The sequence below is a fragment of the Notothenia rossii genome, assembly GCF_949606895.1.
Source record: "Notothenia rossii genome assembly, chromosome: 7".
Classification (NCBI taxonomy): domain Eukaryota; kingdom Metazoa; phylum Chordata; class Actinopteri; order Perciformes; family Nototheniidae; genus Notothenia; species Notothenia rossii.
In genome coordinates, this window is record NC_136905.1 from 56,723,611 (window position 1) to 56,737,539 (window position 13,929).

Genomic DNA, 13,929 nt, shown 5'->3' on the forward strand with positions numbered 1-13,929 from the left:
TGAGAATACTTTTCTTCTTTTACTTGAGGAACATTTTGAATGCAGGACTTTTACTGTAACAGAGTATTCCTACACTCTGGTACTTCTACTTTTACTCAAGTACAAGATCTGAGTACAACTTTTACTCAAGTAAAAGACCTGAGTACTTCTACTTTTACTCAAGTACAAGACCTGAGTGCTTCTACTTTTACTCAAGTACATGATCTGAGTACTTCTACTTTTTTTCAAGTACAATATATATATAAAAAATTAAACAATTTTCTTGGTATAGATTTTAACCAGTCAGAGGGTCAAGTCACAATGTCACAGGAAAGGTATGCGAACAAAATCCTCTCCAGATTTGGAATGCAAGATTGTAGGGTCAGAGAAACCCCATGTGAGTCTAAACTTGAATACACAGAAAATGCTGAAAAAATGGGAGAGCCAAGGATGTATAGAGAGGTAGTAGGAAGTCTGATCTATTTGGCTACATGCACTAGACCAGATTTAAGTTTTGTGGTCAGTAAACTTTCCCAGCATTTTGCTGAACCAAGTGAAGACCATTGGAGCACTGTGAAGCATGTGTTCAGGTATCTTAAGGGTACAACAGACCGTGGATTATGCTTTAAAAAGGATGACGCAGGAAAACTGGGCCTAATAGTCCATAGTGATGCAGACTGGGCCTCAGAGGTTACAGACAGACGTAGCACCACAGGGTACTGTGCCAGTCTGAGTGAGAGAAGCTCTCTCATTTCATGGAAGAGTAGAAAACAACCAACGGTTGCACTGTCTACCTGCGAGGCAGAATACATGGCTTTAGCGTCAGCCATACAGGAGTGTACGTATTTACAACAGCTACTCAAGGGTATTGATGAGTATCAATATGGGCAAACCAAGGTTTATGATGACAACCAAGGAGCTATTGCACTTGCCAGAAATCCAGTAAATCGGCAGAGGTGCAAACATATCGATATTAAATATCACTTTATCCGAGAAACTGTGAACAGTGGGAGGATATCTTTGGAATATTGTCCTACTGACAACATGGTAGCTGACCTAATGACAAAACCAGCCACTAAGCTACAACTGAAAAAGTTTGCTCAGTATTTGTTTGGCACTTAAAGTGCAAGAAATGCATATATGTGCCATTGTATTTTTGTTGTTTATTTTGTATTGAAGGCCAAATGGGGAGAATATTTCTTTTGTTTGTATTCTGTTATGAAAATGTACCACAATAAGCTAGGATCGAGTGGGGGTGTTAAATGTTGTACAATTATGTGCGCCCTTGCTCATTGTGTCCTGCAGAGGGCAATGTTGTCTGCAGTGCGTCCAGGACGTGACGTTACTGACTATACCTTGCACTACATGTGGCCTCTACCTTATCCGTTCAGATGTTGTTTGGATCGAGAGCTGAGCGGCAGCACAACCGCATCTCTCCTACCACGATAAATAAATATGCCTAATGAAGGCTAAAGGTAGCTGTCTACTACTGAGTTCTATTAAATCTCCACCGCAACGCACTCCGCATAACAGACACAACACTGTCATTGCAAACATGATCCAAACGAACGGGAGGAAATGCAGCCCGGTTCTCGATTTGTAATCCTAATTTAATCATCATCTTCACCACGATCATTTATGTTTATGTTCGCCAAATTGACATGAAAGCACTAACAAATATGAATATACTGTAGTCAACTTCATTAAAACGTGCCTAAACTCAGTAATTCACAATTTCTACACATGACAACACACTTTGTCCGTGTTTGGATCTCTCGCCGCACAGTGAAGCGTTCCCGCATTAACGTCACTTCCGGCTTCCCCCAAAACTTCAAAATGAGTCGAAGAAATTTCCCCGCTATGTTCGAAATTATTGATATTTATCGGAACGGTATCGCACCTTCTTTTTTAAACTGACGGTTCGAGATGACTAGTAACCCAATATTTCATTGCACAACAGTTGTTGGGATGCTGTCACAGGCTCTTTAAAGTAAATGTTTTAACCCATTTGTGGGTAAAGACGTATACGATACTACTGTGTTTATTGAAACAGATCACCTTGTATTGTTTTTGTTTCCGTGCAGCAATAATACGACAGCTGTTTTGTAAATCCTAGTGGTTTGTGCCAACTGAATGTAAACGTAGCTACTAATACCACACCCTGTGTCCAGTCTCTAGTGATGATGGTGTATCTGTAGGAACAATTGGAAATATCCAATTCTCAAATAAAACTGGATGTGAACAAAAGATTGATGCTTGCTTATTATCTCAATGTTTTTACCCTCCCTCTGAATGTCCTCTGTTTGTATATGTAGAGTTACATTTGGCATTAGATGAAAACTAGAGTTAAGCAAAGAAATTACCTACATTATGTTCAGTGTGGTCTTCAAGGATTCTTAACATCCAAAAAAACACATCCATTGTGTCATTATTTAAATCTTAAAATAAATAAACACATTGTTGGAGTTTTAAAGAATTCCTTTTTAATTGATAAAAAATACTAAAAGGTAAATAAAACATTAAACATAATGACAAAATAGCAACCTGAAAGATATGTATTCTCTCTACACATTTCGTAATTATCTAATCTAGTGGCCTTATAAAAGTGTTGGCTAAAGTAACACAGAATATATATATATTTTTTAATTGTAAATAATTAGAAACATTATTTATGTGCATAAATATAAAAAAGGTCCAAATGCGGGAATAAGTGTAAACAGTGAATGTGTAAATAAATACATGCAAAAATATGAAAAAATAAATGAAAAGGGAAAGTAAATGAGATATATTGACAAACAAATAGCGACAGATCAAGAAATACAAATTAGCACATACTTCAATTAGTTTTAATTTCTATTGTATTTCAGTGTTCCTATTATTAATATTATTATTATTATTATTATTATTATTATTATTATTATTATTTCTTTCTTTTAAATCTATTTCCCGTGTCAGTTTTGGGACCCCACACATAACAAGCTGTCTTTGTTCAGGCGGAAGACACATGGCATGTAATGACATCTGCTGACCAGAGTATGGCGGCAAATCTATGGCGGCAAATCTCTGTCATAAATCGCGAGGGCATATGAGATCCACGCGAGCACAAGTCAAGCAGCCGCGGACATATATTATTTTCGCGAGCATAAATCGCGAGGGCATATGAGATCCACGCGAGCACAAGTCAAGCAGCCGCGGACATATATTATTTTCGCGAGCACTAAAACGGCACTCGCGCGAGAGCAATATTGAAGCCTGCAGGGCAGAAACATGCCTTGAGCATGAGCAGCATCTACATGAGCTCTCCTGCGCTCTCGCGAGCAATTCCTGCTCTTCTGCTCGTGAAACTCTGGCCTGCTCTCGCGCGCGGAGAAACGTTAGGAAGTGGGCGTACCGTGTCCCAGTAACGCCAAATCTAATTGGTTACACCCCTCCTCTTTTATGATTGGCCGTTGTCTGGATTTAAACCTAAACCAGAAAGTCCCTCCAACCTCCAACGTGATGAAATATGGCTGTGGAAACGTCTCACGTAAGTTACTTTACTTTACTAATGATTGTTTTTAATAAAAGGCATGCTTCTGTATTCTGTGGTTATTCCACAAGAGCCGTCCTTACTTATAAATGGATTGAGTTTTTTAGATAATACATTTTTATACATATTTTTCAAAAGTATTCAAACAATTCTATTATAAAGATAAGAACCAATTAACTTTTCGGTCTTGACATGATAATATAAAATGTAGCTTTCAAAAACAGAATTTGGAATTAACAATTTTGATTACTCTAGCAAAATATTTTATTCACAAATGTCGCTTTTTCAAAATGTCCCCAGTTTTTATTGCCTTTCTCAAATAAATAATACTATACAAAAAAAGTTTAAAATGATGCAAATGTAAAAAAGACCAAGAATTTTGCAAGTTTCTTGGCACTTTAATTTCTGAATGACCTCTTTTTTTTCTGTTCAAACGCCCTCAGTTTATTTTTTGGAACGTTTATGATGATGTTTATGTGCCTTATTCTGTATTTGACATAATTGTTTCAATAAAGATTTACCACATTTCTTAAAAATATAATTAAATACTATTTAATACTTTATTTTTCTTCACAGCATATTCTGAAACGGCAGATCCTGGAGAGACTCCTGTCGAAGTTTGAGCTTGCACTCATTCGAGCACCACTTGACCTGGATTTCCTGGAGTTTGCATGTCGCCAGGAGCTGTACCTCCTGCAAGCACTTTCGAGACATGTTGACATACCGCAAGGAATAATCCAAGCTCTTCAAGAGCTGTTTGGACTACTTAGGCAATATTTAGATTCAGAAGCCCCAAATACAGCAGTGGGATCAGTTATTGGTCTAAGAGGACGTCCTAAGTTTGAAATTGAGAGGCAGCAGTTGGTTGAGATGTTGGGGACAAACCTATCGGTGCCTTGCATTGCTAAGCTGCTAGGTGTTTCTTCAAGCACAGTCTTTAGAAGGATGAGAGAGTTTGGCTTATCTGTTTCAGAAATGTATAGCTCCATCAGTGATGAGGAGTTGGATAACGTGGTCATATCCATCAAGAATGACATGCCCACTGCTGGATACCGAATGGTCAAAGGACGGTTGTTATCCATTGGTCTACGTGTACAATGGACAAGAATGGCTGCCTCAATGCATCGAGTGGATTCCATAGGCATCCTCTCCAGACTGGCTAGTCTGGGCTGTGTTGTGAGGAGAACATATTCAGTGCGAGGGCCTCTGTCGCTTGTGCACGTGGATACCAACCAAAAATTGATACGGTAGTGGTATTTATATTTCGCTAAGTGATTAAGAAATAATCTCTTTGTAATGTCCCAGTTTTGGAGAATCAGTGTTTCAATTCCAGAGTGCTATAACAGTGTGTTCTTTGGTTTTCCAGTTATAACATTGTCTTATTTGGTGGAGTGGACGGGTATTCGAGAAAGGTAAGACTGCATTTCACTTCAGTAGACACACATTAAACAAACATGTATTTTTTGTACGAGTTTCCGACTAGCTACTTAAAACCACAAAAGAGGTCCCAACGCTGTGTCCTGGCTTTGCTTAAGGAATTTGGTCCAAATGGAGAAAGTGTATGGACTAAAAAGGAAGCAGCAAAGTCAAAGTAGATATAAAGGAGATTTTGTGCATTGCCTATTTTTGCTGCACAAGTATTATGAGTCAGTATACTGTATGTCAGTATTGTTTGCTTATTTCTATTGCAACAGGAATTCTTTAATCTCTGCCTTTTTTTCCCTATAATACACAGTTTAACAGAATGTTGTCTAGTTATTGTGTGTAATTGCCCTATTCTTAAATATTCTCTGCTTTTCTGCAGGTAATGTACTTGGGTGCTTCGACCAACAACTGTGCGTCAACAGCCTATGGCTTCTTCTTAGAGGCAACACAAAGACATGGAGTGCCTTTAAGGTGAATTCACAGAAAAAAGCAGTCTTTGGAGAACTAGATCAATACTGTGACACTTTTGGATTAGTATTTTCTTTGACAGTCCTTTGGTCAACTGTGTACATTTCAGGGTCAGAGGAGACCAAGGAGTAGAAAACGTACAGATCGCGAGATTCATGTTTTCGGTTCGCGGCACCGACCGTGGAAGCTTCATCTCTGGTAAAAGTGTTCATAACCAGAGGTAAATTACAGCATCTTTAGTAACTCAATTAGTGAGGTGAACTTATCTGATGTGTAGACCAAGCACCTTGCACTTAACCCATGCTAGGCCAGCATGAAAATAGATCACTTGAACTGGTTTTCCCTAAACCATGTATTTTCATCCATAGGATTGAGCGTCTTTGGCGTGATGTAAGAGTCATTGTCATCAACAAGTACTCTGCGATACTACTTTCCCTCGAAGAGGATGGTCTGCTCGATATCTCATCAACAGACGACCTCTTCTGTGTGCACTACATCATTCTTCCCCGACTTCAGATGGACTTGGGGATTTTTACAGAAGGCTGGAACCATCATCCACTCAGCACTGAACGGAACCAATGTCCAGAGCAGTTATGGCAACTTGGACTGATGCAGACAAACATTGATCAGCCGGAGAGCCCAGAGGTATTGATCTCGTTTCAGTATTACAATACATGTCACATGTTAGACGCTTTTATCCAAAGCGACTTACATACTCAGTACTGTGGGCAATCCCACGATAGTAATTACTTACCATTTACTTTGTGTAATATACATTGTCAAAAGATTACTTTCTTTCCCTGCTCTTGGCATGACCATTTTCTGGGCATTTCATTCAGTTTGTGTTATTTTTACAGTTAAAATAACACAAACTGAATAAAATGCCCAGAAAATGGTCATGCCAAGAGTAGGGAAAGAAAGTAATTTATTACTTGATGTCATTGTTCCATATTGTTTATAAGACATTTATTTCACCAAAGTGTTCAAAACCTCTGTTATGGTTATTAGGAGCCAGATGTTGACTGGGAAATTGCTGCTGACCACGATGGAGAAGAAGAGGATGCAGGGATTGTCGTCCCCGAATTCGACTGCCCTTTGAGTCCAGAAGACACAACTGAACTTCAATCAGTATTTCAGCAAATTGACCCAAACACTCCGGTCAAGGAACTGTACTTACTCTGCCGTGAGTATGTAGCTCTTAAGAAATACAGCTCCCTTGAATGAAACAGATGAGGTAAAAGTAAAATTCCTTTGTTCAAAGTGTTACTTAAGTACCAAGAGTAAAATAAGTCATGATGCCGATTTCATGAAAGAGTAAAGTTACTTGGCACAACGGGTGACTGGGTTTTTATTCAATTAAATTGAAACAATCGACACAAAATACAGCTCAAAACTATAATGGTTCCCCAACTTCACCATTTGTTTCCAAAACATTTTGACTAGAACAGTATGTCACTTGAAAGTTTGACTGTATTCTCATCTTGAACAAATGAAAACAAATGAAAACCTTGTCAGATAAAGTGCAATAAAGACTGTCTAACCCTAATCCAGAAAACATCGATTCTATGACTCTTATGAGCGGCTAAACTCCCTGCTACTCATAACAGCCTGTGTTATGATGCTCAGGAACTCCGGATATGAGCCGAGGTGCCTTGTCGGAAAGGTAATGGAGTTGGAGCATGCATTCACTACGGGAAAGCATACCGTGTGTGTACCATAGCGCACGCTGCAATCATGGTCGAACTCAATTAAGATTTTAAACATCTCTCTCTCTGTTGAGGTGATGGGGACGTGTGCCTGCCCCGTAAGCCATTGAAGGAAGCAACCAACAGTGATCTTGGGTTTTTCCTTCATCTCCTCTTCATCTTTTGCCGCTTCACCTGTAGACTCTGTCTCTCTTGAGTCTCTTTCATCACTCTCTGTTATCTTCACAGGGGTCCCCCTCTCTTCAACCACGAAGCTCTTTTCTTCCTCTAAAAACAAGTTGAAAATGAATACAAAGAAATGCATATATTCACCTAAGCAATGTCAATAAATATGGCTATTGTTTTTAAATAGTTTTTTTATGTGGATATTTTGAAGAAGAAAAACCTCATTAGCCAGTCCTGCTTTACTTGTCATTGTTTCATCGCAACCATCATGAATGCAAAGTTGTGTTTAAACTGAGACATGTAAACATGAATAAAAAGGGTATGCAAAGCTGTCATTGAGTTGCCTGTCGTAATCGGGGGTAAAATTCAAGAACAAATACGTTTATAAAATGTCAGGGCAGTAGTATCACCTTCTTCTTCAATGTGTTGGATGAAGTCTTGTAAAAAGTTAACAATCTTCGATTCACTCTGGCGTCGCAGCGAGCCCAGCTCGCTGAAGACTGGAGATATGGCTCCCATCAGGAATTCAGCATCCGGCTTGGAGAGATGAAAAAACAAAATGATGTATGCTCAAAGTTGGATGAGCTTAACCCTTTAATTGCCAGACCAAGAAAAAAAACTATGGAAAAATTATTTGTTTGCATTTTTTTTATCAAATGGGACACACATAGCACATTTAAAAAAAAAAAAAGGTATCAATATTGATATTGATATAAAAAGTAATGTTAAGTGTTTTTAATACAAAAAAAAAACGTGCTCATCTTACTGTAGATGCTGAATTGGCCTAACAGGAAACCACTGGCCTAACAGCAAATGTCTATATCCTGTGTTGGCCTAACTTGCTCATCTGTGTGCAACTTTGGGCTGTATGCCATGCATGAAAGCTGCTATATAAATTATTATCACTCTTTCACTCTGAGACTCATAAGGCAGTATAGATGTAGTAATAATGTAATATAAGATGTAGTAATATTACCATGAATCTATCTATTTACCATATTGTATTGGAAAACATCTCTGAAACTCTGAAAAAGTTATATTGCTAGTTTAGTTTGTTAAAAACTTTTTTTGTGCATCAAGTTATCTAATTATGTTCAGTCAGTGCTCTGACATTAAAATATGTCAAAAATGATATGGTTACCTTACAACAGTTGACCAAAAAGAGTGATTTCTTCAGCAGTGATTTTTTTAGCATGCCAACTTTCTCAGTGGAAAGCTGAATGGCTTTCTGTTCTAACCACAGTGACATCTAGAGGTTGTTTTGTGCATAACATGTCAACCAAATAGTAGAGATGGCTGAATCAGGTAGTTAAACTTTTAAAAAAAAATTTCAACGGGATATCAAGACACAAAATTTGCTCTACCAAATGGTGGCGCTGGCTGTTAAAGGGTTAAGGTTTGAAATTCAGTGGTAAAATCAGCTAGAGACATAATACTGACCTTTTCATGAAGGCCAGCGACGAACAGATCCCTGAAATGCTGTGGTTGTTGTACTATCATCTCACACAAGCCATACAGCTTCATGCCTGAGCATATCTGCTGCAGCATTGGTAGAGTGCGGACCGATGAGTGCAAGATAATTGCCCTATAATTCAGTAACAGATAACAGCAATAATATAAAATCATACATAAAAAAGGGAAAGAGTGACTGCACACTCAATATGAAGTATGAGTGTAAAGGAATAATTGATTGGTTTCAAACATGGGTTGTTATGGGTTAAATCACTTAGCATATGTACATACTTTATTATGTCTTCCTTCCTCTCCCACGTTGCAAGACCACTGTACCCGCATGCTGTTATCCGATCCAGAAGGTCGTACATAGCTTCAGGTTCAGCTATCCTTTGCAATTAGAAAAACAGTATCACACAGTAAGTCATGGGAGCCTTAACTTATTTTAAGAATTAAAAAAAAATTACACTACAAAGAGGTGTGTGTGTCAACCATACTAAAACAAACGTCATGTTATATGAAGGAGTATAATAATAATAATAATAATAAATGGGATTTATATAGCGCTTTTCTAGACCCAAAGACGCTTAATATCTGAGGAGAAGACAAATATTACCTCTTCCATAAGCTGGCTGAGCTCTGGATCAGTAACATCTTCCTTGGAAATGGAATCTCTATGAATCTCCCCAGTGGATATGTATCCATAGCACCACTCTCTGAAAAAGTTAGGTGGAGGACCACCTTGTACTATACTGACTGCCATAATCTCTCCAGCTGTCCTGCATTAACAAAGTTTAATCAATGCATAGACATTATTAATAAATGAAATAAACATCGAAAAGACATTGCAGAACACAATTCTACATACTTGAAATGCTCTTTGTGGTAGTCAGTAATTGAGTACTTTGGGGTTTTCCCTGTACTCCCTCCCTGAAAAAACTTCCTTTCAACACCTGCCATCATTTCTATAATTGAAAGGAAAAGTGGATCAATACATTGATAATCTCAATTAGTCCACTGTATATGTTAAAGTACAGCATGCGTCATGCAAAGCCCTTAACCTGTGCAAGCACAGAAATTGCATGCAACCAGAGAACCGCCACACACTGAGGAATATTTTCATTTATTATAAGGAAGTAAACATATACCTGTTAAGAATTCTTTCCTGAGAGCCCCATGGTCAATTCCAGACTCTCCAATGAAAGACACTCGGAGAGGGTTTTTGGGAGAAGACCTCTTCTGACGTCTCCACTGCCCTAAACCCCTTTCAAACATGTCCTCCCTAGTGACACTAACATTAAAGAGTGTTGTTGTGTCCACTCGTCCACTAAGTGTTTCGATGGCTTCAGCAAGACTTGAAGGAAACAATTAGAAGTTGATTAGACAACTGGATCCAAAACGTTTTCCCTTAAGAGACCCCTTTTGTATCATTGAGTAAACTGACGACCCCTGACTGATGTAAAGTGGCGTCTTTTAAATGATATTCAAGGCATAACAATAACAATGCAGGGCAACTGATGAACAGTACAATTAACACAAATAGTGAACACAATAACTGCAGGACGTTTTTGTTTAAAATAAGCAATTACAGGTACATTTGAAGCATATTACCTTTTCTCTCGCCCTGTCAGTTCTTCACTGGCATGTTCTTCCAAATCGATAATTTGTGTCGACTGCAATGTACTGATGAGGGAAAAAATATTTCAATGGGGCATGCCTTAATCATGGTTTACAATATCTAACACTGCAAGAAAAAATTATATAAAGAATGTGCATAATAGGAGAAAAAAAAACCTTTCTCTACAAGTGCTGGCATGTATTTCAACCAAATACTCAGGAAATAACTGAGCACAATGGACAGGCCACCTTTAAAAACACAGAAAAGCAGAGCAAATATTCAAGTGAATTACTGAGACGCAGAAACCTTCATCATCTGCAATAATGTAATTGATAAATAATGCCCTGATTTTACCTTAATATCGATTTTAGAACAGGAGGTCCTACACGGGAGCACACTTGGAGAAGCCTATAATAAAATGTAGAAAGACTGCCAATTAATGACACATACAATGAAAATTGTTTAGAAACAAACACCTACAATATTAGTGAGCTTACATTCCCAGGATTGCTTGTAGCTGGAGACTCATCTAAATCTGGGTCCAGATCCTGAAAATCGTAACCAGTTAAAAAAGCTGTCGATTCAGGATGATAATGATCCTGCATAGCTATTTGTGGAATAACATTACCGGTTCCAGATCCATGCGGTCAGAACAGCTGCTTGGTTCACACTCTTGTGCATGTAAAGCCAACAGCTGGACAGGCATGCTTAGATGACACGTGGCACATCTGGCTTTTGGCATATTTTCGAACTCCTTCGATGAGTAGGGCAAGGGGGAGGTGTCCAAAGTGTCCTGGATGGGCATTATATAGAGACAGCCTTTTCCACCTAAAGCTTTGGCAAGGTAGGCCCCCGTGTAACCCTCTGCCTCAGGTGCCAAAACACTTAATCTCCGCTGACCTGATCCTCCTATGTGGGAATACAAACAAGTTGATGTTATTTAATGCACAGAATGTTCTAGGGGAGGCAGTTGATTTTAACAAGATGCACACTTGCAGTGTTAGGCTTTCTCATGGATTGCTAAAAACAAGAGGGTAGGTAAATATGCTAACCATCAAGGGCATTAATGAGCTATTATAAGAGCAGCTATTGTAGGAGAAGATAGAGGGTATAAATAGGATTTAACTGCAGAAATACTAGACCACAGTTGAATTTAATAAGGGAGATTGTATCTTACCAGCAGCTTTATGTAGCATCCAGGCCCCTTCCAATGGTACCATTTTGGAATATGATTCCATAAGTATATATGATATCTATGTGGGAAGAGCAAAACAAGTGTGCAGTTAGAACTATAACCCTCCACACATGTCACCACTGTTGAAGCTGATTTGTGACCAGTAGTACTTCAGTGGATTGGGAAACTACAGTAATACATAAAAAATTTCCCCAAATTGGGATCAATAAAGTGCTTCTTATATTATCTTGACTCCTCCCCTTATTATTTTTTCTATCTTACCTGGGAGTGGTCAGCATTTTCGGGGATATTGAGAGTCCTCCTGCCGAGTCCAGCCTGGAGAAGGACCATTTCATCCGATGACTTTGGTGTTCTTTCTGTGCTCTTATTGAGCAGAAAGAACTGGATTGGGGTTGACCTAACAGCCCTTCTTTTGGGAGATGGGGTATAACTTTTACCCGATTTGAATAGGCCGGGGAAAGCCCTGAGGAGTTGAAAACAATGTGTAAGAGAGGCATTTAAGAAGCTGTTATACAATATATTCATTCTAAACAATCTGAAGAGCGTTAATTTCTATGAAAAAATACGCTGAATTATAGCCAATTGCCGAGTTATTACAATGGCAATTCAGTTCAGAACTATCTTTATTTCCTAACGGATCCAAACCTGGCCATATTTTGGTCCACTGTATTTCCTGCTGTAGAAGGAAAGCCAGGGGTCCTTTGTTGCTTCTGCCCCTGGACTGCCTGATGCTGCCTTGTCCCAGCCTGCTGCCTGTTGCCAAGAGCAGACTGCTGCTGTCCCTGTATAGTAGACTGTCTGTTGCCCACCTCCACCTGCTCTCCCTGAACCTGTACTTCATCTGTGAACACAATTTAAAGATGTCTATGATTCCCTAGAATCTAAATAAACTGAGTACTAAATACGTAAAGTAGTTAGAATATATAAAGGCTTCATTAATTAAACATTACCCAGATAGTCACAAGCCCTGAAAATAAATAGAAGAAGAACAAGAAGAAGATGAACCTTTAATTATCCCCCATGGGGAAATTCAGTTTTTCACTCTGGTTTTAATCAGGGTATATGCAGGAATCCCGAAGTCAAATTTAATACCTTTTAAGACCTTTTTTAAGACCCTTTCCATACATTTTAAGACCTCATCGCAACTTTGAGTTCTAACCGGTTACATTGGCAACACACTTTCCTCACATGTACTATATTGATTGTAAGATAGCAAAACTAAACAGAGTGCAGACAGACTACTGAAGCCTCCTTTCCACATGAACTTCAACCTCTCTGTGAAGGTCAGGTTTAATGCAGTATGCTGCTTTTTTGCTTCTGTAGACTCTTTGCTCTTTCATTCCAGTAAAACTCCTCAGAAAACATTAGAAACCAGTATTTGACCAATAAACAAAACAATTGACAAAACTTTGAACTATGAAATATGTTAAACTTTGAGAGCTTCAGCGGGGTAATGCCATATAGGAGCTCCCTCACAAATACCCAGGGGTTCAATTGGGCTGGGGCTGTCCGGGGCTAAGCCCTGGCACATAAGACGGTGCTCTGACGTCATCACCCTCACACATTTGTCATATGTTTACAAAAAAGGATATATATGTTAAGACTTTTCTCGTTCTTAATATAGACTATATTTAGGGTCTATATGTGTTTACTTTACTTTAAAATAGCAGATCTCTGTGACCGGATAGAGTTTGGCTTAGACCCCGGCCCCACACGGTAAAACGCATACGCAAGCGCAAAAAAGGCTTAATTTCACACATATTCGATTCATTAACGTGTCCGTTCACACAAGACCGCTGGATATGCTGGAAACGATGTAGTACATATGTCAGGCCTGTAAGTGGCGCTGCTGCCGCCCGAAATACACCAAAAGCAGCGAAGAAGACCCCGGAGCATGGTTGCCATGGTTGCCCTTCTGTTTATTCTCCGCGGTGGACGGCGTGTTCTCCTGCTGTATCTCTCAGGTAGTCCACCAGCAGATGAAAAACACCCACCTCTCCGCCTCTTCCAAGGAACGAGGGGACCGTGCGGCAGAGTTTCCGTAAAAAATGTTCCGCCGGTCAACATGTCCGTTAAAGTTTACATCTTCCGTACAAAATTAGGAAAGTGCCGGTCAGAGGTCTTCTTTGTTATTTATTGAGCTTTAAAACAAATTGATAATGACTCTGTTCTCTGTATAATAATATAATAATATTTAATATACGGTGACCGCCTCTCTTTTTCTCCCCCTCTTCTGACAGCCCAGCAGCAGCAGGAGACGTGGGGAGAGGGAGGCGGGCTCTTTCATCGTTATCAGAAAATGATCATATAGGGCACACACGGAGCCGTTAGACCCCCAGAGCGTTGCGTATGCCGGTCTACCCACCTTGGGACCCGTTACCGTAGTCGTTTA

The 13,929-nt window shown here is 39.2% G+C and overlaps 2 protein-coding genes across 14 annotated transcripts; one reads left to right on the forward strand and one right to left on the reverse strand.

Annotated features, from left to right (window-relative positions):
• Window positions 1–3,025: 3,025 nt before the first annotated feature.
• LOC307047647 (uncharacterized protein) lies at window positions 3,026–7,083 on the forward strand. The gene is made up of 8 exons (XM_079694719.1): window positions 3,026–3,505; window positions 4,085–4,755; window positions 4,875–4,920; window positions 5,313–5,404; window positions 5,511–5,621; window positions 5,770–6,046; window positions 6,410–6,584; window positions 6,953–7,083. Exons 1-8 carry the CDS (start codon window positions 3,485–3,487, stop codon window positions 6,985–6,987), a joined length of 1,428 nt encoding a protein of 475 aa, XP_079550845.1. The 5' UTR covers window positions 3,026–3,484; the 3' UTR covers window positions 6,988–7,083.
• Window positions 6,726–12,578, reverse strand: LOC307047648 (G2/M phase-specific E3 ubiquitin-protein ligase-like). 13 transcript variants are annotated; one of them, XM_079694723.1, is made up of 14 exons: window positions 12,183–12,578; window positions 11,799–12,000; window positions 11,520–11,595; window positions 10,971–11,251; window positions 10,840–10,890; window positions 10,697–10,750; window positions 10,336–10,407; window positions 9,873–10,078; window positions 9,593–9,689; window positions 9,341–9,503; window positions 9,016–9,114; window positions 8,713–8,857; window positions 7,683–7,809; window positions 6,726–7,374 (listed from the first exon to the last, which is right to left on the reverse strand). In XM_079694723.1, the coding sequence occupies exons 1-7, from the start codon at window positions 12,188–12,190 to the stop codon at window positions 10,360–10,362; spliced, it is 720 nt and encodes a 239-aa protein (XP_079550849.1). In that variant the 5' UTR covers window positions 12,191–12,578; the 3' UTR covers window positions 6,726–7,374; window positions 7,683–7,809; window positions 8,713–8,857; window positions 9,016–9,114; window positions 9,341–9,503; window positions 9,593–9,689; window positions 9,873–10,078; window positions 10,336–10,359. The 13 variants fall into 13 exon arrangements, with proteins under 13 accessions (XP_079550849.1, XP_079550851.1, XP_079550846.1 ...); XM_079694725.1 differs by adding an exon at window positions 10,519–10,590 and having other exon boundaries at window positions 10,971–11,595; window positions 12,183–12,568; XM_079694720.1 differs by adding an exon at window positions 10,519–10,590 and having other exon boundaries at window positions 11,799–12,568.
• Window positions 12,579–13,929: the final 1,351 nt, after the last annotated feature.

Excerpts from the sequence above, each read along its gene's own strand:
- LOC307047647 (XM_079694719.1), top strand. The coding sequence starts at position 3,485 with ATGGCTGTGGAAACGTCTCAC. Across the intron at positions 6,047-6,409 it reads ATCAGCCGGAGAGCCCAGAG|GAGCCAGATGTTGACTGGGA; the intron begins GTATTGATCTCG and ends TATGGTTATTAG. Across the intron at positions 6,585-6,952 it reads GGAACTGTACTTACTCTGCC|AAAACATCGATTCTATGACT; the intron begins GTGAGTATGTAG and ends ACCCTAATCCAG.
- LOC307047648 (XM_079694725.1), bottom strand. The coding sequence starts at position 9,429 with ATGGATACATATCCACTGGGGAGATTCATAGAGATTCCATTTCCAAGG. Across the intron at positions 9,115-9,340 it reads TCAGCCAGCTTATGGAAGAG|GATAGCTGAACCTGAAGCTA; the intron begins GTAATATTTGTC and ends CTAATTGCAAAG. Across the intron at positions 7,810-8,712 it reads TCGCTGGCCTTCATGAAAAG|CCGGATGCTGAATTCCTGAT; the intron begins GTCAGTATTATG and ends CATCTCTCCAAG.